Source organism: Melospiza georgiana, chromosome 5 (genome assembly GCF_028018845.1).
Source record: "Melospiza georgiana isolate bMelGeo1 chromosome 5, bMelGeo1.pri, whole genome shotgun sequence".
In the NCBI taxonomy this organism is placed as follows: Eukaryota; Metazoa; Chordata; class Aves; order Passeriformes; family Passerellidae; genus Melospiza; species Melospiza georgiana.
Genome location: NC_080434.1, coordinates 68,515,792 through 68,540,326, shown reverse-complemented (window position 1 = coordinate 68,540,326; position 24,535 = coordinate 68,515,792). Strand labels below are relative to the sequence as shown.

Genomic DNA, 24,535 nt, shown 5'->3' with positions numbered 1-24,535 from the left:
CCGGGTGTGTGTGGGAGCAGAGCTCCAGCACTGACAGCGAGCTGGGGGCGGGACAGACAGAGCCCCGGCCCCGGCTGTGGCTCCCAAACTCAGGCCCTCTGGACATGAGGGCCGTCCTGAGCCCTCCTGGATGGACATCAGGGCCTCAGCCCTCCCAGGTATCAGGGCCAGGAGATGTCACCTCAGCCATCACGAGTCCAGCATTGACACAAATTTACCATGGCCTGGAAGGCTGCTGCACAGATGTGAGGGGATGTGGATACAGGGCTTGGAGCAGATGCAGAGCTCCCAGCAGAAGGGATGTGACCAGATGGCCATGGCATACCAGCACTGCTGCACTCCAGGGAGGTAATGCTGGTCCCAGACCTGCTCCAGGGCTGCTCTCACCCACACAGGGGCCACACAATCCAGCTGCCTGCCAGATACACAGAGGAGTCAGATCTCAGCCCAGGTGGGTTCCAAGGAGGTGGCAGAACACCATGAACACTGATAAGGACCCTAGAGGCACAGCAAGCTCCTCCCCAGCTGCCTCGAGGGGACTGACAGGAGGATGAAGGTCCCACATAGCCCAGCCTCCACCAGGGAAGGAGATGACACGGCCCTGGGGGCCGCTAGAAAAGTGCTTTATTTGGGTACAGAGAGGAATGACTGCACCACAAGTCACCCAAGCACAGGCCCCTCTCCTGGCCCCTTCCAGCCTTGCACAAGCTCTGTCTCTGCCTGGCCAGCACAGCCACATCTCAGTCCTGCCCTCAGCTCCAGCTGGGTGGTCTCTGCTACTCGGTGACCTCGGGGACGACGCTCAGCAGCAGGGTGTCATAGCCTCGCCGCACCAGCAGGGCCAGGCTCTGCTGCGTCCTCACCGCCTCGTACACGTCCTCAGCACGCCGTGACACTGTCCCATTGATCTCCAGCACCACGTCCCCGGCCTTCAGCCCTGCCCTGAGGGGACAAGCACACACAGGGTGAAGCAGACACATCATCCTCCAAGTGCAGCAGGAGCTGTGGCACCAGAGGTTCTACATCAAGAGAGCCAGCCTGGGGAGAGGTCCCCCTCTCAGCTGTAGAGCCCAAGCCCTGCTGCTCTGGAACAAAACCCATCCCACAGCTGCTCCCTCAGGCAGCCCTCAGGCACAGGGCAGCACTTACTGGTGTGCTGGGGAGCCAATGATCACCTTGTGGATCAGCACGCCGTAGGAGATGTCAGGGAAGGTGGGGTCACGCAGCTTCAGCTCTGCCAGGATGCTGCAGAGAGAACAGCAGCATCAGGGATGGAGCTGGAGGCAGAGCTGGAGGGAGAGGAGGGCTCCCACCCCACTCCCTGCAAATGCACAGGGTTAGGGACAGGCACAGAACCTCCCCTCCTGTGTCCCTGCAGCTGCACAGGGTTAGGGACAGGCACAGAACCTCCCCTCCTGTGTCCCTGCATCCTGCTGAGCCACAGCTGCCAGCCCCAAACATCACCATCCTCCTGTCAAAACGAGAGGATGAGGATCCAAATGGCACCAGGGGGAGCTGGAAACCCCTGGAGCAGCTGCCAGCTGGATCAGAGCTGTGGTGATGCACATCCTCATGTCACATCACCCTCTCTGGGGTCAGACCTGCCCCTCCTCTGCTGCAGTTTCACTTCTCTGCCCTAGCTGAGCAGGATACACAACACAAGCTGTGCCCCTCTTCCTGCCAGACATGTCAGCAGAGCCCTCCTCCTGAGCCTAGAGACTAAACAATCCCAGTTTCTCACACTTTCCCACAGATTTTTGGATTTCTAAACCAAATTTAAACTCTTAATCTCTCACAGCTCCTCTTTGGACTCTCCCCAACTGCTCCTCACCCATCTTGAATGAAATCCAGAAGTGGATGCAACACTCCAGCTGGATGTCTCCAGTGACAGCATTCTTCCCTCAAACACTGCATCAGCTCCAATCCCTGCAGACCCACACACTCAGTCTCTGCCCAGCTCTGCTCAGCCACTCAGGGCTCCCCACGTGCCTGTGGTCTGTGCTGAACTCAGCTGTGCTGTCCCACAGCCCAGGGCAAGCTGCCATCCCTTCCCAATCCCCACAGCAAAGGTGGGAAGAGGCCTCTCAAGCTCATCTCACCTGACCCCAGCAGGCTCAGTCAGGGCAGGCTGCTCTGCACTGTGTCCAGCTGGGATTTGAGGATCTCCAAGGACCCTCCAGGCAATGTGTGCCAGGCTCTGAGCACCCTCCTCACAGTAAAAAAAACAGATTTCTTGGGGACTCTCACACATCTTTGTGCCCACTGCCTCTGACCTGGCCTGGGCACCACAAACAGAACAACAGGGTCTGAGCCTAACACAGAGCTTCTCCTTCCTGAGCCAGGGAAAGGTTTCCAGATGGAAAGGCTCAGGGCAGTCACACGATTCCAAGGCCAGCAGTGCCTTGTTGGGAGCCCTTCCTGCTGGGCACAAACAAGGCTGGCAGTCAGCTGCTCTCCCTGGATCGGCTCAGGGGCTCTGTGGAAGCTGGAGCCGCGTGCCCGGAGCCGTGTCCGAGGAATTTCACGCTGCTTCCTCACAGAGCTGGCCCTGCAAGCGTGGCCAGGGAAGCAGGAGGAGGCTGGGGGGGCCTCCCACAGCCCTCGGGTTCTGCCGGCTACCAGCACCATCTGCTGGGCAACGGGGAACTCACCGGAGCTTTAGGAGGGCAGCACGGCCCCAAAAGGTGTTTGTTTGCCCAGCATGGCACAGCTCCAGCCCCCCCGAGGCAGCTGAAGGCAGAGCACGGCCCCAAAAGGTTTTGTTTGCCCAGCATGGCACAGCTCCAGCCCCACAAGGCAGCTGAAGGTCCCTCAAATGTGGCTGCAAGAGCCAAAGAACCAGAGCAGGTGTTGACCTTTCCCCAGAGGTGAGAGGACAGGTCCTGCTTGCTGGAATGGGCACTTCACAGAATTGTTTGGGTTGGAAAAGACTTTTTAAGATCAAGTCCAACCACTCTCCCAGCTCTGCCATGGCCACCACTGGCCATGTCCCCAAGTGCCACATCCACACAGCTGTTAAATCTCCCCAGGGATGGAGATACACCATTGTCCCAGGCAGATATGCCAAGGCTGGGCAGCTCTTTCAAGGAGGGATTTTCCCAATATCCAACCTTCACCTCCCCTGGCACAACCGGAGGCAGCTTCCTCTAGTCCTGTCCCTTGTTCCCTTGGAGTACAGCCTGACCCCCAGCCTCCTGTGGAGAGGGAGGGCATTTTTCATCTGCTCACAGAGTCTGCTACCAGTGTACAAACTTGCAAGTTTCCAATTTACCCACGAGCCAGCCAACATTCTAACCCCAACGCAAGCACAAAGAAATTTGAGAGTGAAAGCTTAAGCTGTGGAGACAATCCTGCTAAAACCAGGCATCCTCAGTGAGTTGGGAAGATCCCATCCCATCCCTGCCCCAACAGGACTGACCCCTGAGCTCAGGACAGGTACCTGGGAGTGAGGGTCAGCATCATCACCCCGATGTACCGGCGCTTGGACTCTGCATTGCCAAACCAAGAGCCTGTGGAGGGAAAGGACATGGAATGGCATGGCTGGAAACAGAGATGTGCTCACAACAGTGCTGGGCTGAGCCCGGAGGGCAGGCAGCATCCAGAGCCATTCCAAATCCCTGCAACAGCTCAGTCCAGTTCCCAGCACCAGCGGGAGCATTCCAGGTGTTGCATTTTGCACTGTGGTTTGTCTGATTTTTGACAGAGAATGTCCCTCCCCAGTGCCACAGGAGAACCAGGCAAGGCAACAGCAGCACAGCTTTCCTGTGGCACCAGATGAGGCCCCAAAAACTTCTCCTACTCTTCTCAGGAAGAAGAGTGCAGAGCCCAAAGTTTCCCTCTCTCACCCTCCTCCCCCAGAGCCCGGGCAGGGAGGGCCCCACTCACTCTTGCGCTGCTCCTCCTTCTGCAGGAACTTCCGCAGCCGGTCCGAGGGGATGGCAAAGGAGATGCCCGACGTCACCTTCATGGTGTTCACACCAATCACCTCGCCATCCTGCAGGGAAAGGGCTTTGGGATCCCAGGGATGCCAGCAGTGACCCAGCCTGGATCACTGTGGGGAGCAGGGGAACTACTGCACCAGCCTGGGGTCCTGCCTCTGTGCCCACCCCTGCCCAGGCTGAGCACAACCCAGAGGCTGAGGCTACAGGATCTACAGGATCTCCACCAAAGCCCCACCAGCTCCAGCTGCCTCAGACACTGCACAGGGCTCTCATGCTCTCCCTCCTCCCTCCAGGAAGCCTCCCAGCACCCACAGAGGAGCACAGAGCAAGGGGCACTCAGCACATCCCTGCCCCAGCCAGCAAGGTGACAAGCAGCAGCACTCACCAGGTTGACGAGGGGGCCCCCAGAGTTCCCAAACTGCAGCAGAAGAGAGAGACAGAGTGTGAGCAGACCATGAAAGCTCCATCCTGAGGCCGATCCCAGGGTGACCAGCCAGACCCCCCATGTCCCCACGATGTCCCCGTGTCCCTTACGTCGATGGCAGCGTCAGTCTGGATGTACTCCATGTCGGAGGCGGCCAGGCCCAGCTCGCGGCTGCCGCGCTGCGCCGAGCTGACGATGCCCGAGGTGATGGTGTTCTGCAGGGCAAAGGGGCTGCCCATGGCCACCACGAACTCGCCCTGCCTCACCTCGGCCGAGCGGCCCAGGGGCAGCGTGGGCAGCGGGTGCTGTGGGCAGGGAGATGGTCAGAAGGACAGAGCGGTGTGGTGTGATTTCATGGTTTACCCCAGAACCCCAGTGTCTCCCTCAAAGATTCCCTGCCAGCTGTGTCAATCATCCCTCCTTTCCCCACCCTGACCCCTGCCCAGCACTGTCTGTCAATCCTGGCATTCCAGAAGGGCATGGAGTGATTGGGTAGATTCAAAGGATGCCCTCTACACCCGGGGGGCATTGAGCCATGCAAGTGTCCTTTGTCCCTTGAGACCTCCTTCTGTGTACCTGGTTGGTGGCTCCCTATCCCTTCCCTCCTCCCCTCCCTCGGGTAAAAGGGCAACCACGCACTCCAGGAGTTCTGTTGGAGGAGTTGTTGGATTCAGAGGCCTGTGGGCCAGAATAAAGCTCTGGATCCAAACCCTCCATCAGAACCGACTCCTTTCCTTCACTATCACCTAAAGCTTCTCTGGCAGAGGGAAACCTGAGGAGCAGATCCTCTATGAGAGGAAGCTCCATCCCACCCCACCAGAGCCCTGGCAGGTCTGGACTTGTATCCATGTGCTCAGCTGCAACATCCAGCCGGCCAAAAGTATCTCTGGGGTGAAACACCACACATCCAGCTGGCCAAAAGTGGCTCAGGGGTAAAACCACAGTGCCGCTATTTGGTTCAGCAGCAGTGGCCAGACAAGCCAAGGCACATCCCTGTTGGAACCCAGAAAATTCCTCTGAATCCCTGGAGGGCTCCAGGCTCTGCCCAGGGGGCTCAGAGACCTTGGCACAGAGCCCAAGACCCCTGTGCCTTTGATTTTTACCCAAGGAGTAAATTACCAACTTTAATATGAAGAATTACAAATCAAGAAAGTCTAAGTAGAATAACAGTTTGTCACAGGGTGAAAAACAGATTTTTGGAGTTTTTAGCATAGGGTTCAGGAGGCAAGATGGAGGAATCTGGGCATGTCCAGCCTTTCTCCTTCTTCTCCTTCTTTCTCCATCTTCTGCTGTGATGGTGGCACTTTTGGATTGGCTTAGAGTAGAAGCTCACTGTCTAACATAGGTGATAGGTATTGGGAAGTTATGGTAAATACTGTACAGGTAGATTTTAGTATAAAAAGATAACACCAGTGTGCCTCAACCCAACCTGCCAGACAGACCTCAGCAGGTCAGAGAAAGAATGTTATAGATCAGAAATAATAAACAACCCTGAGAATGAAAACAGAAGAATTCTGACTCTGTCTTCAACTACCAGGCTGGGAAAAGAAGTTTGTACATATCTCAGAGTCACTCTGACCGACACAAATTCTGAGACACAATATTGGCACTACCAATAAAGCAGGACAGGCAGAACAGACAGACAGAACATCCCCTCTTCCTGGCCACCAGGACACCACACACACCTTGGGCTTGATCTTGATGGTGGCAATGTCGGCCACCTGGTCCACGTCCTGCACCACGGCGTCGTACATGTCACCGCTGGCCAGCTTCACCCGCACGCGCCGCCGGTTGGCCACCACGTGGGCATTGGTGACAATCAGCCCGTCCGGGGACACCACGAAGCCTGAACCGTTGGAGATGGGCACCTCCCGGCCCAGGAAGGGATGTCTGAAAGGAGAGCACGGTCAGGAGTGGCAGGGACAGGGTTGGGAGGCAGCAGGGAGCAGCAAAATGGGGAATTCTTCCCTGTCCCAACAGTCTGCAGAAATAGGGGAATGTGCATGAATGTAGCAGGAATGCAGCGCTCATGCACAGCCACAAAGGTTCAATCCCACCAGGAACAGAAGAACGTGGGAGCAGGAGGGCCTGTGACCTGTGCAGGGACACACAGAGCCTAACTTGGAGCAGGTAACAAACACCTGAGAGGCAACACAAACCTTCCCTGATAGCAGGAATGGACTCACAACTCAGGGCCCCGGTTAATCACCCCAACCTCTGCTGGTAGTCAGGTGAAGTTGAAATAGAGATTTTTGCAGTTCACTTGAGTTAGCGATATGAATTAAGCATTTAAAGTTTAGCCTGTAGAATTATGTGTGGAATTTTAAAGCTTTTTACTTAAGAAACCTCTGCCACGGTACAAAGGGCATAGGAAAATGCAAATTTCTGAAATGAATGGAAAATGGGATGGAGCAGCAAGGCCAAAGCCCAGCGGGTCAGGAACCCAGAGAAGGAGCAGCACCAGCTGATGCCTCCTCACATTGAGAGACAGAGAGGGTGACACTGCACACAGGTGACACCAAGCTGGAAGCAGCAGCCACCCAGCTGGAGGGCAGAGCTGCTGCAGAGCTGCTCCGAGAGACCGCAGGCATTGGATGGTGAGAAAATTAGAGACCACAAAGGGAAATAAACACCAAGGGCTGCTCGCAGGCAGAACAACGAGGCAGCCTGGAACGCAGCTCCGCCACACGGCCCCGCAGGACATGGAAGCGGCAGCGGCGTGTGCCAGCCGCGTGTCGCACTGGCGGGATCCCTCCGAGACGGTTCAGGAGCGGCCGGGGCTGCATTGCACCGGGAGGAGGGAAATCCCTCCCGGGAATCCCCCGGTGCCGGTACCTGCCCACGATCTCCACGTAGACCAGCGCGGGCGCCGTTTTCTCCACCACGTCAGCGATGAAGTTGAAGGCGGCGCGGGGTGAGGTAGGCGGCGGGGCGGGCGGCGGGGCGGGCACGGCGGCGCTCAGCGGGGACCGGCGGCGCTCCCGGGCCCACAGCAGCACCAGCGCCGCCGCCCCGGCGCCCACCGCCGCCGCCAGAGACCGGCCCCAGGCGGATGGCGGCGGGGGGTGGGAAGGAGGAGGGGGTGGAGGGGGTGCTGGTGGCTCAGCGGTCCTGGTCAGCGCTCGGCACCAGCGCTGTACACCCGGTGGCACCGGGATACACCGGATCCGCAGCCTCCGCACCGCTGCCGCCATGCTGCCGAACGGAAACCGCGCCCCGCCGGGGCGGGCCCGAGCCGCGGGGCACTGCGGGAGTTGTAGTCCTGAGGCGGGGTCCACACGAAGCCGTCCTCCGCCGCGGAGCACGCCGGGAGCTGTAGTTCCGAGACGGGGCCTGCCGGAAGCGCGTTCTGCCGCGGGGCACGCCGGGAGTTGTAGTCCCGCTGGGAGCTACGGCTTTGCCATCAGCGAGATGCACCGACAACCGGTGCAACAGCGGAGCAGGGCAGCCCCATTGGCAGAGCCGCTCACCGAGTCCACCGGAGCCGCCAAGGGCCGCGATCGGGGCGAGAGTGCTGCGGCGGCGAGGTGAGGACCAGGAAGGCGGCGCGTTCCCAGCGTGCCCTGCGCGGGCCAGGCGCGCGGCCGCGGGCAAGATGGCGGCGGGTGCGGGGCGGCCGTGAGGCGCCGGCACGGCGGGGATGGAACCGCCCGCGGCGCCGGGCCCCGAGCGGCTCTTTGACTCGCACCGGTGAGCGCCCGCCCGCGGCCCGCGCCGTGGGGACTCCCGCGGGAGCCGCGCGGGAACCGCGGGAACCCTGGGCGGGGGTGGCGGGGCCAGCGGAGGGCGGGGGTGTCTCAGCAAAGCCCCGTGAGGAAGGTCGGGGTGACCCGTGGGGGGACCGGGGAGGCTCCGGGGTGGTTTGGGAGATTTGCCGGGGGTACCACGCGGAGCGGCGGCCGCAGGGCGGGTCCTGGGGATCGTCCCGGCCGCGCTGAGGCCGCCCCGGCCGCTCTGTGCCCCTGCAGGCTCCCGACCGATGGGTTCCTGCTCCTGGCCCTGCTGCTCTACGCCCCCGTGGGGCTCTGCCTGCTCGTCCTGCGCGTCTTCATCGGCGTCCACGTGTTCCTGGTCAGCTGCGCCCTGCCCGACAGCGTCGTGCGCCGGTGGGTGACCTCGGGGGGTTCCGGGTGCTGCTGCTGCCCGGGTGGGTGTGGGGTGATGGCAGGGCTGCCCCGGGAACTCGGCTCAGGGTAGGATCTGTGTCTTCGGGAGCCTTGGAGGTGCTGCCTCTGCCAAGCCTGGAGCTGGCAGCCACCTCTGGAGTGCTCGGGGACTGCTGTGGATCAGCTTGCTGTGCTGCTCAGGAGCTCTGTGGGCACTTGCTGCCCTCATCCCAGTCCCAGCCCCACACCACTTCCTGCACCAGACGTGTCATTTCCATCTGGTGCCAGTGTCGTTTGTCCAGCCCCCAGAATTCCCGGGTCTTTGCCTGTTGGACATGTCACCTAGCAGTGTTTTGGAGGGCAGGACTCGAGGAGGATCCGTGTTCCCCCGGCAGGTTCATTGTCCGTGTGATGTGCTCCGTGCTGGGGCTGCTGGTGCGTCAGAGCGACCCCCGGCTGCGCGGGGCCGGCGCCAGGGTCTTCATTGCCAACCATGTCACCCCCTTCGACCACAACGTCGTCAGCCTGCTCACCTCCTGCAACACGGTGAGGGCACGGCCGGGCTCCTCCCCGAGGGCGGGGCACGGGCAGCTCTGCTCCTTTTGGTGCTGCAGTGGGATCGGTGGAAAACAGCTTAAAGCCCACTCAGTGCCACCCTGTGGGTCACCTTTTACCTGCCCAAGTGGCTCCAAGCTCTGTCCAGCCTGGCCTTGGACACTTACAGGGATCCACGGCTTCTCTGGGCAACCTCACCACTCTGACACCCATAAATTTCCTCCTAATATCCAGCCTGAATTGCTCCTCTTTCAGTTGTACTCATTAATCCTTGTCCTGTCACTCCAGTTTCTGGCACAGATTCCCTCTAGGCTCTCTGAGATCCTGCAAAGTTTCATCTCCAGATCTGATTTATTAACTCAGGCTGTTAATCCTGAGGTGTTTTCTGTGGCTCAGTGTCACTCTTGGGCTCTGCATGAAAATGTAGATCAGGGTGAGGAGCAGCAGGGGTTGTTCCAGTGGGGATTTTGGGCAGACCCCAGCAGCTGCTTCCTTCTCTGGCCTTGGGGATAAGGGGCAGGGCTGCTTGTGGGGTTTCCCCCAGCGCTGGGTGAGCAGTTTCGGGGGTGCATGGAGGGAGCTGTGTGTCAGTGGTGCTTGGGTAGTTCTGGGCTGTCCCTGCTCCCCTGTAAAACCCTTTGTGTGTGGAGCTCCTGAGTCAGCAGGCTCTGGGTGGCTCCTGTGTCCTGCACAGCCATTGATTTACCCCTGGCCTGGACAGGGGGGACTCTGGGAGCAGAGTGTGTCCTGCCAAGTGTGTCAGGGACTGCTGCAGAGAGCCCTGGGGACACAGCAGCTGGGAGTGCAGGGCACAGTCTGAACTGATGATTTGGAATCCATTTCCCGTGGAGCAGGGGCTGAGGCCTGGCTGTAACATCTTCTCAGCCACTGTCAACACAGGTCACTCAGTCCCAGAGGGGATTTTGCTAACGAGCAGCAACTTTGTCACCTCTGTCACCCTGGAGGGGTGGGCAGGGTGGGGTTTCCTCCTCCTTCCTCATTGCTGTTCTCCCTGCAGCCTGCCCTGAGTGGTGCCCCAGGGTTCATCTGCTGGTCCCGAGGCTTCATGGAGCTGGGAGTGACGGGCAGCAGGGCCGAGCTGGTGGATTCCCTGAAGGAATACTCGGCCCAGCAAGGGAATCCCCCCCTGCTGCTGTTCCCAGAGGAGGCTGCCACCAACGGCAGGGCCGGGCTGCTGCGCTTCAGGTGACTTCCCCCAGCAGGGAATGGCAATTCCTGCAGCAGGGTGGGAAATGTGGCTACAAATATATGGCTACAAATGTGTAGCTACGTTGCTCTTCACAGAGAAAAGCAAGGCACAATTCTTCCCAAGAATATTCTTATCATTTGCTGTGCCTGTGTTTCCCAAAGGTAGAATGCAATGTGGAGATTGTTCACTCAAAGTGATGGTGTTTTATTTCCTTGGCTTATCTGGGCCAAGTGTGTGTGTTGTGACTGTCAGCTGACAGTCACAAAATTCAGTGTAGCTGTTGAGTGCTTAGCAAATTCAGTTTAGATATAGTGTAATATAGTATAGAATAATATAGTATCATAAAGTAATTAATTACCCCTCTGATATGATGGAGTCAGATCATTCTCTCTGCCCCTGCAAACTCAGTAGGGTGGCTGGGGATGGCTCTGCTGTATGGTGACAAAATGGCTTCAGGTGGCTCCTGGGTCACTCACTGCAGAATTCCTCCCTTCCAGCTCCTGGCCCTTCTCCATCCTGGATGAGGTCCAGCCCGTTGCCCTGCAGGTCCGGAGGCCGTTGGTGGCTGTGGTGAGTGCTGGGCACAGGGACAGACTGTGGGGTGGGAACAGCTTTTCTTTCTGCTTTGGAGAACTTGGTGTGACCTGGCCTTGTGTCCTGGCAGCCTGGAACCAGCTGCTCTGTTCCAGTGCCTTTCCCAGGAGCCCTGGTTGCACTGGCCAGTGTGACAGATGTTTGGTGGCCCAGCTGGCTGTCACTGTGCCTCTGCCTTCCATGGCCACTCTGCTCTTGCTGAGTTCCCAGCTGTGAAAGACCCAGCTGCTGGCAGCCCTCGTGCCAAAGGTCATCAGGCTCCTGAGCTGGAGCCCCTGGCACAGACACAGGACGTGGAGCAGGAGCAGCCCCACACGAGGGATAAAGTCCATGAGGGCAATGGCAGCACTGCCAAAGGCATTGCAGGGAAACTGCTCTCATTGAATTTCTTATTTTTGATATTTATTATTTATGGTCTGGTGACTACAGAGAGCTACCTGTCATGGGGGTGGTGTTTCTGTGTCAAAGGAACCCCTGGCAAGGGTGAGGAATCACCTGGATGTGTGCAGGGATGGGAACTGCAGGAATATTTGGCAGAGCTGAGGCAGAGTTGAGGCAAGTCACAAGGTGGGTGAAGATGCAGTTTTCTGGCAATAAGTTACATTTTGAATGAGTCCTCCAAAGAAGTGGGAGAATTTTTCTGTTCTGGACAGTTTATAAGGAATATCTTATGCTTTTATGGGGTTGGTTCCTTTGAGAAATTCTGAGATGTGACAAGATGTGTGTCTGTCTGTGCATCCCTTCTCTCCTGCATGTCAGGGAGAACAGCAGGTGCTGGTTACAGTCACTTCTTGGCTCAAACTTTACCTTCAGAGTCTGAGCAGGACTTGGTGCTTCATTGGCTGAGTAAATCCTGGTGATTTTAAACCATCAGAAACTGGAAGGGTTGGAGATGTGATATCTTGAATGGATTGATTGGTGTTTTATAGAAAGTTTTCTTATAGAATTGTGTAATGTATATTAGGCACTGGGTTGGGCCAAACACCAAATTTGGAATTAAGAGAGAATTTTCTGCAGCTCCAGTTGCATGGAATGTTGTAGGAGGGTGTTGTTCTGTGGTACAGGCAGTGTCACTGAAATCTGGCTGTGAGCATCACTCCAGGCATTTGGGTTTGGAGTTCTGAGGTTCTGTTTATCCAGGTGAGGCTTCTCTGTTCCTCTTGTGCCTGGGCTTTCAGAGCTTTTCTCATTTCTAGCTCCTCTTCCCAGGCACAAGCCTGTCTGAGAATCACAGAATTGTTTGGAAAATCCTTCTGGAAAATCAAATCCCACCATTCCACAGCAATGCCAAGGCCAGCACTGGCCATGTCCCCAAGTGCCATGTCCACAGGGCTGTTAAATCCCCCCAGAGATGGGGACTTCCCCCTGCCCTGGGCAGCTGTGCCAGGGTTGGACAACCTTTTCAAGGGGGAATTTTCCCAATATCCAAGCTCTTGTGCTGTTTGCTCTTGTGCTGTTCCCTGGAGAGCTTACAGCAGTTGGGACATCACAGAGAGGCTGTTGCCACCAGAATGAGGGAAGATTGCTCCTGGTTCTGAGGATTGTTCATAGTTTTTCTGGCATTTTTTGTAACTTTCTGAAGGGACAGACTGGTAGGAAATGGGGTGGTACTGAGGGAAAGCCTTGCTGCTGTTTTAGTGGGAGGAAAGTGAAAATTGGTGATGACAATGAGGGTGAAGCTGCCCTGGGGCTTGCACTGGCTTTGCTGTTGCCCCTCTCCCAGTCCTTCAGCCTGGTGTGCTGTGCCCACCTCCCTGCCCACTGCTGCTGTCCCACGGGTGGGATCTCACTGTGCTCTCTCCTTCCCCAGAGCGTGGCCGACTCCTCCTGGATCACGGAGCTGCTCTGGACCTTCTTCGTTCCCTTCACAGTTTATCAAGTAAGGTACTACGTCTCTCTCTTCTGTTTGGGGCAGGGTTGGGGGTGGGCAGGGCTGTGGTGTCACCCTGGCACTGAGAGCTCCATCCCTTGGCACCATCTGGGCATGGCCATGTCCAGTTTCTGATGTGGAGAGGGCTCCTGGTTCCTCTTGGGGAAGGAGAACAGTCTCAGTCTCTCCAGGTGTTCAGTTCAAGTTTCCAGGTGTATTTTGAAGCTGCTCAGCCCCCAGTGTCTGTCTGTCCCTACAATCCCTTGGGAGTGAGGTGGTCCAGAGCCCTGCCCAGGCCTTGAGTAGCTTTGCTGTAATGAGGGCAGTGGAAAGGATTGGGAATCAAATGTAGGGCTTGGTGTATTTCAGCAAAGGAAAGCCTTTCCCTGCTTCTAGCTGCCTGAATTCTGGGTGACCTGTTTCCTCCTTCCATGTAAATGACCCCAGATCCTCATTAAGGCCTTTCTCTCATTAAGGCCTTTCTCTCATTAAGGCTTTTCTCTCATTAAGGCCTTTCTCTCATTAAGGCCAGTGAGCCACTTCTGTCTCCTGCCACATCCTGCATTTGGGAGTGGCTGCTGGCCTTTGCTGCTCCTCTGGGGAAGGCTGTGGGCTGAGAGGGAGCCTGGGGGTGGGGATGGCTTGGCAGGGTGTCCCCAGGGGCTCTCCCAGCAGGGTGGCTCCACGTGCTGTCTGTCTGTCTGTCTGTCCCCTCTCAGGTGGATGCCGTCTGTCCCCAGACGAGCGGACGAGCGGAGTGAGGACTTTGCGCTCCGAGTTCAGGAGGTGGGAACGTGGCATGGGACAGGGATCTGTGGCATTGCTGCACTTTGGGGTGGGCACAGGCTGCAGGCAGAGGTGCAGGGGGCATTTCTGGATGTATGTGTGGGATGGGAGCTCTGGTACATTGCTGGCTTTTGGGGTTTTTTTGGTTAAGGTTGGGATTGAAGGTGTTACCTCTAGGCTCTCTGAGATCCTGCAAAGTTTCATCTCCAGATCTGATTTATTAACTCAGGGTGTAGATCTGATTTATTAACTCAGGGTGTTAATCCTGAGGTGTTTCTGTGGCTCAGTGTCACTCTTGGGCTCTGCATGAAAAAGTGGATCAGGGTGAGGAGCAGCAGGGGTTGTTCCAGTGGGGATTTTGGGCAGACCCCAGCAGCTGCTTCCTTCTCTGGCCTTGGGGATAAGGGGCAGGGCTGCTTGTGGGGTTTCCCCCAGCACTGGGTGAGCAGTTTTGGGGGTGAATGGAGGGTGCTGAGGGAGCTGTAGATGGTATTTTGTGTTTCAACTTAGATGTCTAATTTATTTATTTATTTATACTTTTATAAGTAGTGAGATTTGTAGTATTTTATTAATAAGTCATAATATGGTTATGTGTTTATTTTTATAAGTTTTTTAACTGAAAACTATTTCATTAAGAAACTATACTTAAATTATTATTTTTAACTTAATAATTAACTACTCGTGTTTTGTAATGCGGATTTTTTGTTTAGTTATAAAATACTACTTAAACTTCTGAAGAAGGACTAGTTTTTCTTTTAAAACTTTTATTTTCTTATATATAGTATTATATTCTAAAGCATTATATTATATTATATTATATTATATTATATTATATTATATTATATTATATTATATTATATTATATTATATTATATTATATTATATTATATTATATTATATTATATTATATTATATCATATTATATCATATTATATCATATAATATCATATAATATCATATAATATCATATTATATCATATTATATTATATTATATTATATTATATTATGTTATATTATATTATATTATATTATATTATATTATATTATATCATATCATATCATATCATATCACATTATATTCTAAACTCTACATTTTTTACTACATGATATTACACACTTCTAATCAAACTACACACTCATAATCTTAGTTCTATTATTTAATTTTAGACGATTTCTCTATGGCCTCAGGTCAAATGCAGTGTTCTCCTGGGGGCTAGAGTCTGTCAGCACAGAAAATCTAAAATTCTCAGCATCCAGGACTCCCAACAGAACATGATTATTGCCCCTTGCAAGAGCTCAGTTATTTCATGGCCTGTTTGCCCCCCAGCACTGAGCCTTTCTGCAGTTGTCAGGGCTTTTCCCATCAAGTTCAAACCTTTCACCCCCTTTTTATAACACCACAAATCACACAAATCAGTTGTTTCTTCACCCTGCCCATATATGCTGGGTATTTGACAGCTCCAGACATCTCATACCTCCTTGTCAGCCTGTTTTGGCAGGATGATATTGCAATTCTTGATCCTTTTTGTGCCCTCTGCCACACTGCAATGCATCCCTGAGGCCCTGGAGAAATCATTTCCCAACCCTCTTGCCCTCAGCATGGCTCCATGTGGCCCTGGCATGCTCCCCAGCCTGGAGGGGCTGTTTGTGCTGTGTGTGCTGTGTGATTTTGGTGTGCTGTGTGATTTTGGTGTGGCTGCTCTGTGTTCCCAGCTCTTGGCCATGGAGCTGGGTGTGGTATCCACACGGATCACCGCTGCCGACAGGACGGAGCACATGAAGAGGCTGAGGCACACGGCACAAAGGCTTTCCTTTGCCCCAGGTGGGCATCCTGGCTGTGGAACCTCAGCCTGGGCTCTGATTTTGGGGGTTCTCTGTCTGTTTTCAGTGACAAACTCACCCTGTGCCCGCTGTGCTTTGTCCTGCAGCCTCGAGCCAGCGCCCGGCAGCCCGGCCCAGGGTGCCCCCCAGCCTGCCCAGGGGTGCTCCTGAGGACCTGAGGGTGGTGGCCATGGCACAGCAGGTCAAGGAGGTGCTGCCTCACGTGCCCTTGGAGGTCATCAGGACAGACCTGGGTGAGCAGGGCTGCCAAGCAGGGCTGTGGGTCCAAAAGAAGAAACCTCATCCCCGCTGCAGTGGTACACACTGGCAGCCATGATGGAGTGTCCTGATCTCTAATGGTTCCCTTTGTCCCCACAGTCCAAACCAACTGTGTGGACACCACCATTGCCAATTTGCTGGAGGGGAGAGTTCCCTTCTTGCCTGAGAGTAAAGAGTCTGAAGACCTGCCTGCCCCATCTACCTCCCAGGCTGCAGCTGCTTCTGGCATCCAGGGCTCTGTGCCTGCGCCTTCTTCCAAGGTACTTCGGGGTTGTGTCTCCCTGCTCTGCTGGCCAGGGGCGTGGAGCACCAGCCAGGTCCTTGCAGAGCCACCAAGGAGGCTTCACCTGTGTCCTGATGGCTCCTGTGCTTTCCCTTCCAGCCGGCTACAAAGCAGTTTGCAAAGTCCCCCGTGGAGCGTCACCTGTCCCTGCAGGAGAGGAAACGAGCCCTGTACGACTATGCCAGGAGGTGAGAGCCCCCCACAGCTCCCCATGACACAAAATGTCCCCCTGCCAAGCCCCCAGCAGTGCCCGAGGTGCCACCGTGGCACCCTCAGTGTGGGCAGGATGTTCTTGTTTGGCACCAGGGACAGCTCCATTAATGCTCCTTGGTGTGAGGGCTCTGGGAGTGATTGAATCTCTCTCTGTGCAGGGTTTTTATGAGGCAAATCCTGGCACAAGAGACCAGTTCTGGTGTGTGGGTCATGGTTTAGGAAGACACAGAAAATTGAGGATGTGTTTGAGGGGAATTTGAGTGTGCCTGGGCTTGTTGGGCACTGGATGGCTGGGGTGGTGCTGAGGGAAGGGTCCTGTTGGGAATCACTGACTGGGACACCTGGCTGGGATCCTGTGGGTGGCCTTGGGGTACCGAGAGCTCTGTGGGCAGCCCTGGCAGCCCCTCCCTGCCCTCACAATCCACCGGGATTGAACGGTCCGAGCAGAGCCAGCCCGGCCCTGCGCTGCTGCAGTGCCCCCGGTCCCCCGGGGCTGCTTCCTGGCCAGGATCCCCGGGTGGGTTCGGGGGAGGCCCCTCCGGTGTCTGAGGGAGGGCGCTCTCTCCCGCAGGCGATTCGCTGAGAAGCACGGCGCGGCAAGGGCCGGCGGCAGCCCCTGAGCGGGCCGGACCGGGCCGGTGGCAACCCCTGACCGGAGCTCCGGGCCGGGCCGGGCCAACCCCTGACCGGAGCTCCGGGCCGGGCCGGTGGCAGCCCCTGACCGGAGCTCCGGGCCGGGCCGGTGGCACCGGGAGCGCGCGGGCCCCGCGCGGGCGGGACGGGCGGGGCGAGGGCGCCCCCTGGCGGCGGAAATAAACGGCGGCAGCGTCCAGCGCGGCTCCGGCTGTGCGAGCACCGGGGCGGGGGGCGGGGCCCGTGGGAAAGGGGGCGTGGTCAACGGGACGGGGGGGCGGGCCCGGGCCGGCTCCGTGCGGGTCTGCACGCGCCGCAGCCGACGCCTGCTCGCGCGCCGCACGTAGGCGCCGCTTAAAGAGGCAACGCGGCGGGTCCGCCGCTGCCGGGCGAGCTGCGGCTCGCGGGCCCCAGCGGGAGGAGCCAGAGCCCCTTTAAGAGACCGGCTGCCGGTGCCGGTGGTTTTATTTACATGGGGGCTCGCGGGCGTCACGTGACTGTCAGCGGCGGGGGCTGCGCGCGGAGCAGCCGCGGGGCCATGGCGGGAGCCGGCGACGACGGTGCGGGGGGAACCGGGGCGGGATCGGGGCCACGGGGGAGCCGGGAGGGACGGGGAACCGGCGGTGAAGGGGCACCGAGGGGTTCGGGACAATGGGACACCCGGGGAACCGGCGGTGAAGGGGCACCGAGGGGTTCGGGACAATGGGACACCCGGGGAACCGGCGGTGAAGGGGCACTGAGGGGTTCGGGACAGTGGGGAGCCCCGGGGATTGAGGGGTTGATGTGCACACGTTGGGGGTCTGGGTCACCGGGAGGCCCGGGTGGTTGATGTGCGCTGTGGATGGGGGCGGCTCCGTGGGGACCCCAGGCGGGTTTCTGGGGGGCTGAGGTGCGCCGGGGGTCCCGGGGGGGCTGGGTTGGTCGGGGCACCACGGGGCTGATGAGCACTGCAGATGCCGGTCCCGGAGAGCATCCCTGGGGTGCACAGGGCATCCCGGGGCAGGGGTGTGCCGGGGAGGGCTGGGGTGCAGGGGTGGTCTCGGAGCAGCGCAGGGGCTGACAGCCCCCCCAGGCTCCTGGGTGGAGCTGCGCTGTGGCCCAGGCTGCCCCGAGCCCGAGGCGGCGCCCTCGCCCTTCTGCCACGCCGACGTGGAGCGGATGCTGCTGGAAGCCCAGCTGGAGACAGAGAGCAGTGAGGGGTGAGTCCTGAGGGGGAGCTGGGCTCCAGGGCCCTGCTGGGCTGTGCCACAGGCTGGGCTCAGTGACTGAGGGTTTCTCTTTGCAGGGCCCTGCTCGTGCTGGGCTCCCCAGCCTGGGATGAGGACAGAGCCAGCCATGGCAGTGATCAGCCAGCGGAGAGTGAGGCACTGCCTGCCCACAGCCAGCCCCAGCCCGGCTGCCCCCATCCCTGGCAGGTGAGGGAGGTGCTCCCTGCCCCTGGCACACCCTGCTGTGCCCCAGGCCCTGCCCTGACCTGCCCTGTGTCTCCTTCCAGCGGGATGTGCCACAGGAAGCCAAGTGGAGGCAGCGACGCCTGAGAGCGTCCCTGGGCTGGGCCTGTGCCCGCTGCCCTCGGTACCTGTCTGCAGAGTGAGTCCTGTGTCCCCCCCAACACATCCTGCTGCTGCCCCCCATCCTGCTGGCCCTGTTAACCATGAGCTTTCCCCAGGGAATTTGCCTTTGTGTGCTCCCCCCAGCCGGTGCTGTGGAGCCTGCAGGGAGGTGCAGTGGGGAGGAAGAAGAGACTTTTCAGTTCAGAGCTGCTGCTGCTCTTCATCCCCTCGCTCCTGCTCAGCCACCTGCTGACCCTGGGGCTGGGGTGAGTGTCTGGGGCTCTCACCACGGGGCTGGGGGAGGAGGGGAACACTCCTGGATTTGGGCTGCTCATCCTTGGCTGCTGCAGTGTTCTGCTGCCATCTCCCCTTGCTCCTGGCCTGCTGGAGCACCCCATTCCAGTGCCTCACAGTCACTCTCTCCAATCCAGGATCTACATTGGGAAGCGCCTGGCAGCCTCCTCAGCCAACCCTCTGTGAGGAGCTGGGCAGGCAGCACCTTCTGCTCCGCTGGGAATGCAGGGAGAGCCTGGCACCAGCACAGCCTGACCGCTCCCAGGCCCCTCTGTCTCTCTGTCTGTCTGTCCCTCAGCCCTGCCTGGGAGCTGATCCCACTGTCCCCGTAGAATGGAACCCAGCTGCAGGCAGCCCCTGCCCTCCCCAGCCCCTGAAACAGACTGTAAATACTGAGCCCACCTCAATAAAGAGCCCTGTGCCAGCTCAGGGGTTGAGCAGCGAGTCCCCTCCCTGTGTGTGGCTTGGCAAGTGACCACGGGGCCCTTCCCTGCTGCAGGAGGGTCACTCCCTGTGCTTTGGGGTGCTGCCAGCTGGGGCTGAGCCCCTGGGTGGGTGTTCAGCCCCACACAGGTGCCTGGCTGATGTGTTTGCCCTTTATTATCCGTGGCTGCAGTGCAGAGGGTGGGAGCTGAGCGTGGCATGGCAGTCAGGGCAGTGACCCTGCCTGGTGCAGGTGACAGGGGTGGGCAGGAGAGGTGGCACTGCAGAGTGAGGCTGTGTGCACACCTGTGCAGTGTGGGCCAGGAATGTGCCCTGCAGGATGAGGTGGGAGCTGTCCCACGGGTGGGGAACAGGAATCGCACAGAAATGGCACTGGGGAAGTCACTGCTGCTGCCACTGGCACAGTCTGTGGGGTGGAGGGAGGGAGGGACATGTGGGAGCTCAGCGTGGCTCCAGAGGCACAGCAAGCACCCAGGGCCAGCTGTCCCAGCCCCAGGGGACACCTGGGGGTGTGCAGAGCTGGTGGGACACAGGGTGGCAGTGCCTGGTGCCACAGGGACTCTGCTCTGGGTGTCAGAGCTGCGCCAGCAGGTGAGAATCAAGCAGGGCTGTGGCTCCAGCAGCTGGCTGGGCACAGGGGCACTCTGGGCAGGGATGGGGACAGACAGGTGGTGGCATCAGGTCAGAGCTGTGACAGACGCTTGGATTTGGGTGGTGGCAGCGGCGGTGACTTGAGGCTTCTGGTCCCATCCACTGTTGGGGACACCTGAGAGCAGAGAGGGACATGAGGGGTGGTGGGACCAGGGCCAGCCCTGAGTGCCTCCCCTGCAGTTCCTGTCCCCGGTACCTTCCCTGGTGCTGCAGCATCGCTCTGCTCCAGGAATGTCTCGTACACCGCGGGGCTGAACTTGCGGGGCAGCGGGGGCAGCTTGCTGGCACTCTTCACACGGCCACCAAAGCCAGTGGGGGACAGGGACGAGCCTGTGCAGGCAGGAGAGGAGACATGGAGGCTCAGCCAGCCTGGGGGGACACAGGGCCCATCAGTGTCCCCAGGGCTGTCAGGGCCAGCACTTCTGCCCCAACACTATGGGAGTGTGGCACTGCTGGGCAGAGGGGACAGAGGTGCCATGGGATGTGAGCTCAGCCAGGAGCAGAGGGCTGGCTCCCGCCAGGAGCAGCTCTTGGCACCGAGACCCAGTGGCACAAGGTCCAGGATCAATGGCTGCAGCCCCACAGGGAGTGTTCAGCAGGGGACGGGACGTGCCTGTGCTCCAACGCTGTGCCACCACAAGGGGGTGAGGGGACCTGTGCTGAGCGGGGTGTGGGAGGGCACAGCCCTGCTCGTGGGGCTGCAGGGACACTCAGGAAGGTGCTGGGGTGCTGTGGGGACGCTCAGGAAGGTGCTGGGGTGCTGTGGGGCTGCAGGGACTCTCAGGAAGGTGCTGGGGTGCTGTGGGGCTGTAAGGACTCTCAGGAAGGTGTTGGGGTGCTGTGGGGACGCTCAGGAAGGTGCTGGGGTGCTGTGGGGCTGCAGGGACACTCAGGAAGGTGCTGTGGGGCTGCAGGGACTCTCAGGAAGGTGTTGGGGTGCTGTGGGGCTGTAGGGACTCTCAGGAAGGTGCTGGGGTGCTGTGGGGCTGTAGGAACTCTCAGGAAGGTGCTGGGGTGCTGTGGGGACGCTCAGGAAGGTGCTGGGGTGCTGTGGGGACGCTCAGGAAGGTGGCCAGGCAGGCTGTACCTGCAGTGCTGGGCTGAGCCCCAGCAGCAGCTTGGCTTGGCGGGGGCTGTTTCCTATCAGCGCTCAGGCTGCTCTCGCTCAGGGTGCAGGAGAGTCTCCTTTTCTCGTCCTGGGGCACAGAAGGAAGGCTCAGCACCTCGGAGGGCCAGGCTGGATGGCAGCCCCCGACTCTCTTTTCCTGCCCTCCCTGCAGCAGGGGCTGCCACCAGCCCCTCCAGGGCTGCCATCCAGGCTGGGGGCTGGGCCAGGAGCTCGGGGTGCAGCAGGACACCCAGGGGGGTGCAAGCAGAGCCCCAGGGTGGCCCCAGGGCTGTGCTGAGCATCACCTTGTGCTCTGGCAGCTCCGAGATGGACTGGCGAGCATCCTGCCGCCGGGACCCGAAGATGGCGCTGGCGCGGCTCTCCCGGCGCTCATTCCTGCGCTCCTCGCTCTCGGAGGGGCGGTGGGCAGCCTTTGGGGTCGGGGGTGCCTCCGGGCTGTGGGGTGACCGGGACAGGTGAGGGGCAGCAGGGGAAGGAGGAGCAGGGCTGGAGCATCGCTGGGAGCGGCTGCACTCGGGCATCAGCACCAGCCACAGCAGAGCTCAGCAGGGCACGTGTGGGGGACAGGAATGGATGGCTCAGGTGACAATTGCCCAGGTGAGCACATGGGGTGTCTCTCCTCCATGCCGCCCATAGGGATGGGCCACCGTGATGCCCTGGCAGGACAGACCCCTGAGATGCGCTTGGCATAAAGGGAAGGTGGAAGAAAAGCACCGGGGCCAGAGTGAGGAAGGCTCAGCTGAGGGGGATGAGGGGGGATGACCAGCACACTCCTCAGAGCAGCACTTGCCTGGCTCCAGCGTGGCTAAGGCGGTCCCAGTCAGGCACCCAGGCTATGGAGCGGGGTCGGCCGCTCCGCCGCTCCTCAAAGAACATCTGAGGGACACAGCCAGGAGGGGTGAGAGGGCAGAGCCTCCCCAGCCTTCCCTGGGCTCAGCCAGGGCCATCAGTGCCCTCTCTGGGCAGACAGGGACCCTGAGATCCCCCATGCCCGGCGGGAGATGTTGTGGTGTGTTTTTATACTTTGTAATAGTTTTGGGTTTGTATCACTGTATTTTTCCCAAATGGTTTGCTCCAGATTGTACCCCCTCCCTTTACCTGTGTAATCCCTTTCCTTTGCTGAGATCATCCCCAAATCCCCACCCTGGCTTTCCTCCCTGAATTCCACCCCCTCTCCTCTCTGGGATCCATCTCCTCTCCTCTCTGGGATCCCATCCCCTCTCTTCTCTGGGATCCCATCTCCTCTCCTCCCTGAATTCCACCCCCTCTCCTCTCTGGGATCCCAGTCCCTCTCCTCCCATGTAATCCCAATTAATACCAAGCCAGGTGTTTCTCTGATGGGATCACACCAGTGCTGGGCACTGTGGCACCTCCAAACCCTTCCTGCTGCTTCCTCCCCTCCCATCCCCATCCCAATCCTCAGCATCCCATCTCCTCCTTCTAGAAGTTTCAGTCCAGGACATTGAGTAATTAGCCAGAGGCCAGGAGTCAGCCCCCCAAGTGTATCTCCACACCCTGTCCTAAATGTCAATCCCCCAATATCCACCCCTTAGGGTCACTTATTGTTTAATAAAGTATTATTTACTTTAGTTTCCCACCTCCCTTTTAATGTAATCTTGGCTCTCAATAGGAAGCACCTTGAGGTGTAGGGCCCAGTGCTCCTCACCCTGTTCCTGCCCCATCTGTGCCCTCAGCCAGCTGTTCCCTGCTGCCCCACATCTGCACTGGCTTGCCCAGGGCAGTGCCCGTGCCCACGGTGGCACTCACCATCTCTCGCTGCCCGTACTGAGCCTCCACCTTGGCGCGCAGCTGCTCGAAGCACTGCTCCATGCGCTCGTGGAACGGCCGCAGGTCCTCCGGCACCTTCTGCCCGTGCATCCGGATGCCCTCAGCCAGCAGGGGGATCTGTGGGACAGCGGGGACTCGTGGAGCTCCCTGGCACCGCTGCCAGCTGGCCCTGCCAGGGGGATGCTGCGCCTGGTACCTGCCAGGCGATCAGGTCCTTCAGCTTCTCGATTTTGCCTGCGTCCTCAGGGTGCTCCTGCATGTACAGCTCCTGGAAAAAAGCCTGAAAAACCCTCCTGAGTCTCACTGCCAGGCTGGCCCAGCTCACACGGGCTGGGGATGGCACCCCCTTTGCTCTGAGATCCATCTCCTCTCCTCCCTGGATCCCAGCCCTTCTCCTGTCTGGGGTCCCAGCCCCTTTCCTCTCTGGGATTCATCTCCTTTCCTCCCTGGATGCCACCCCCTCTCCTCTCTGGGATGCATCTCCTCTTCCTCTCTGAGATCCATCTCCTCTCCTCCCTGAATGCCACCTCCTTTGCTCTCTGGGATCCATCCTCTCTCTTCCCTGGATCCCAATTAATACCAAACCAAGTGTTTCTCTGATGGGATCACACCAGTGCTGGGCACTGTGGCACCCCCAAACCCTTCCTGCTGTGTCCTCCCCTCCCATCCCCATCCCAATCCTCACCCCAAGGCTCCCCACAGTGCCAGTCCAGCCTCTGCACCCCTCACCTTTTCATAGTTGGTGAAGCCCCCCATGACTGCAGGGTCCACGATGCCGTTGAGCAGCATGGACAGAGGGTTGATGGGCAGGCTGGGGTCGTTCTGGTGCCTGTTGATCTCACTCATGATTTTCTCGTTGGTTTTCATCATGGTCTCAATGGCGTTTTCCAGGGGGGAGATGATGATCTGTGCACAGGGAGGGGTCAAGGCTGGCAGAGTGGGCTCTCCCCAGCCCAGAGGGACCTCTGGGGCTGCACATCTCCCCCCATGAATCCCCTCACACCCCTGGGGCTGCACATCTCACCCCAGGAATCCCCTCACACCCTGGGGCTGCACATCTCCCCCCACGAATCCCCTCAGACCCCTGGGGCTGCACATCTCCCCCCATGAATCCCCTCACAGCCCTGGGGCTGCACATCTCCCCCCATGAATCCCCTCAGACCCCTGGGGCTGCACATCTCACCCCAAGAATCCCCTCAGACCCCTGGGGCTGCACATCTCACCCCATGAAGCCCCTCACACCCCTGGGGCTGCACATCTCACCCCATGAATCCCCTCACAGCCCTGGGGCTGCACATCTCCCCCCATGAATCCCCTCACAGCCCTGGGGCTGCACATCTCCCCCCATGAATCCCCTCACAGCCCTGGGGCTGCACATCTCACCCCAGGAAGCCCCTCAGACCCCTGGCACAGCCTGGGGCTCAGTGAGAGCTCCTTGGGCTGTGCTGGCCATGCTGGTCCCAGCACAGAATCACCCCCATGGGCACAGGGCAGCAGTGAGGCTGCAGGAGACCTGGGTAACCTCTGGTGTCACTTTGGGGGTGCAGCTGGGGATGCACCAGGACACTCTGTGACAGCCACCAGGACACCCTGTGACAGCCCAGCCAGGGCACATCACATCTCCACTGCTGCGGCTCCTGAGACCCGCTGGATGCTGGCCAAACACCCACCCCTGACAGAGGAGCAAAGCCCACACACCGTCCCTGCTGCCCACAGAGCACGGCACAGGCGGGACACGCTCCCCAACCCCAGCCTGAGCTCCTGGCAGGGCTGGAGCATCCCCCAGGCTCCTGGGAGAGCCCCCCAGCCCCCTCCTCACCGTTTCAGTGGAGGTGACAACGAACCAGCGCAGGATGCCCGGCAGGGGATAGGCTGTCCTGAAGGTGGTCCTCTCAATCCACATGTTCTGTGGCAAGAGCAGCAGTCACTGCCCACCCTCCTCCCATCACGCCTGGCTGCC

General features: G+C 58.8%; 4 protein-coding genes across 5 annotated transcripts in view; 2 read left to right on the top strand and 2 right to left on the bottom strand.

The window, feature by feature from the left end:
• Positions 1-611: 611 nt before the first annotated feature.
• Positions 612-7,861, bottom strand: HTRA2 (HtrA serine peptidase 2). The gene is made up of 8 exons (XM_058024307.1): positions 7,201-7,861; positions 6,051-6,255; positions 4,476-4,670; positions 4,327-4,359; positions 3,886-3,994; positions 3,440-3,509; positions 1,150-1,245; positions 612-942 (listed from the first exon to the last, which is right to left on the bottom strand). Exons 1-8 carry the CDS (start codon positions 7,557-7,559, stop codon positions 777-779), a joined length of 1,233 nt encoding a protein of 410 aa, XP_057880290.1. The 5' UTR covers positions 7,560-7,861; the 3' UTR covers positions 612-776.
• A 114-nt stretch (positions 7,862-7,975) lies between these two features.
• On the top strand, positions 7,976-16,824 carry AUP1 (AUP1 lipid droplet regulating VLDL assembly factor). Its single transcript, XM_058024350.1, has 12 exons — positions 7,976-8,055; positions 8,334-8,471; positions 8,867-9,017; positions 10,045-10,232; positions 10,734-10,806; positions 12,641-12,714; positions 13,420-13,486; positions 15,201-15,309; positions 15,416-15,562; positions 15,687-15,847; positions 15,970-16,058; positions 16,655-16,824. The coding sequence occupies exons 1-12, from the start codon at positions 8,006-8,008 to the stop codon at positions 16,701-16,703; spliced, it is 1,296 nt and encodes a 431-aa protein (XP_057880333.1). The 5' UTR covers positions 7,976-8,005; the 3' UTR covers positions 16,704-16,824.
• A 206-nt stretch (positions 16,825-17,030) lies between these two features.
• On the top strand, positions 17,031-19,008 carry LOC131083547 (BCL2/adenovirus E1B 19 kDa protein-interacting protein 3-like). 2 transcript variants are annotated; one of them, XM_058024337.1, is made up of 6 exons: positions 17,031-17,276; positions 17,789-17,915; positions 18,002-18,131; positions 18,212-18,306; positions 18,414-18,535; positions 18,701-19,008. In XM_058024337.1, the coding sequence occupies exons 1-5, from the start codon at positions 17,189-17,191 to the stop codon at positions 18,520-18,522; spliced, it is 549 nt and encodes a 182-aa protein (XP_057880320.1). In that variant the 5' UTR covers positions 17,031-17,188; the 3' UTR covers positions 18,523-18,535; positions 18,701-19,008. The 2 variants fall into 2 exon arrangements, with proteins under 2 accessions (XP_057880320.1, XP_057880319.1); XM_058024336.1 differs by having other exon boundaries at positions 17,035-17,276; positions 18,386-18,535.
• Positions 19,009-19,104: 96 nt separating this feature from the next.
• LOC131084093 (dedicator of cytokinesis protein 2-like) overlaps positions 19,105-24,535 on the bottom strand; it is a 56,245-nt gene continuing 50,814 nt past the window's right edge. Inside the window, 9 exon segments of the mRNA XM_058025205.1 lie at positions 19,105-19,773; positions 19,855-19,988; positions 20,746-20,854; positions 21,072-21,222; positions 21,578-21,663; positions 22,555-22,692; positions 22,772-22,855; positions 23,305-23,481; positions 24,395-24,481. Of these exon segments, the coding sequence (XP_057881188.1) occupies positions 19,690-19,773; positions 19,855-19,988; positions 20,746-20,854; positions 21,072-21,222; positions 21,578-21,663; positions 22,555-22,692; positions 22,772-22,855; positions 23,305-23,481; positions 24,395-24,481 (1,050 nt within the window). The 3' untranslated portion in view covers positions 19,105-19,689.

Coding starts and splice junctions, on each gene's coding strand:
- HTRA2 (XM_058024307.1), bottom strand. CDS start 7,559: ATGGCGGCAGCGGTGCGGAGGCTGCGGATCCGGTGTATCCCGGTGCCA. Junction 6,256..7,200: donor TACGTGGAGATCGTGGGCAG/GTACCGGCACCG, acceptor CTCTCCTTTCAG/ACATCCCTTCCTGGGCCGGG. Junction 1,246..3,439: donor ATGCTGACCCTCACTCCCAG/GTACCTGTCCTG, acceptor TTCTCTCTGCAG/CATCCTGGCAGAGCTGAAGC.
- AUP1 (XM_058024350.1), top strand. CDS start 8,006: ATGGAACCGCCCGCGGCGCCGGGCCCCGAGCGGCTCTTTGACTCGCAC. Junction 12,715..13,419: donor TTCACAGTTTATCAAGTAAG/GTACTACGTCTC, acceptor GTCCCCTCTCAG/GTGGATGCCGTCTGTCCCCA. Junction 15,848..15,969: donor TGCCTGCGCCTTCTTCCAAG/GTACTTCGGGGT, acceptor TTTCCCTTCCAG/CCGGCTACAAAGCAGTTTGC.
- LOC131083547 (XM_058024336.1), top strand. CDS start 17,189: ATGGGGGCTCGCGGGCGTCACGTGACTGTCAGCGGCGGGGGCTGCGCG. Junction 18,132..18,211: donor GCTGCCCCCATCCCTGGCAG/GTGAGGGAGGTG, acceptor GTCTCCTTCCAG/CGGGATGTGCCACAGGAAGC. Junction 18,307..18,385: donor CCTCGGTACCTGTCTGCAGA/GTGAGTCCTGTG, acceptor AGCTTTCCCCAG/GGAATTTGCCTTTGTGTGCT.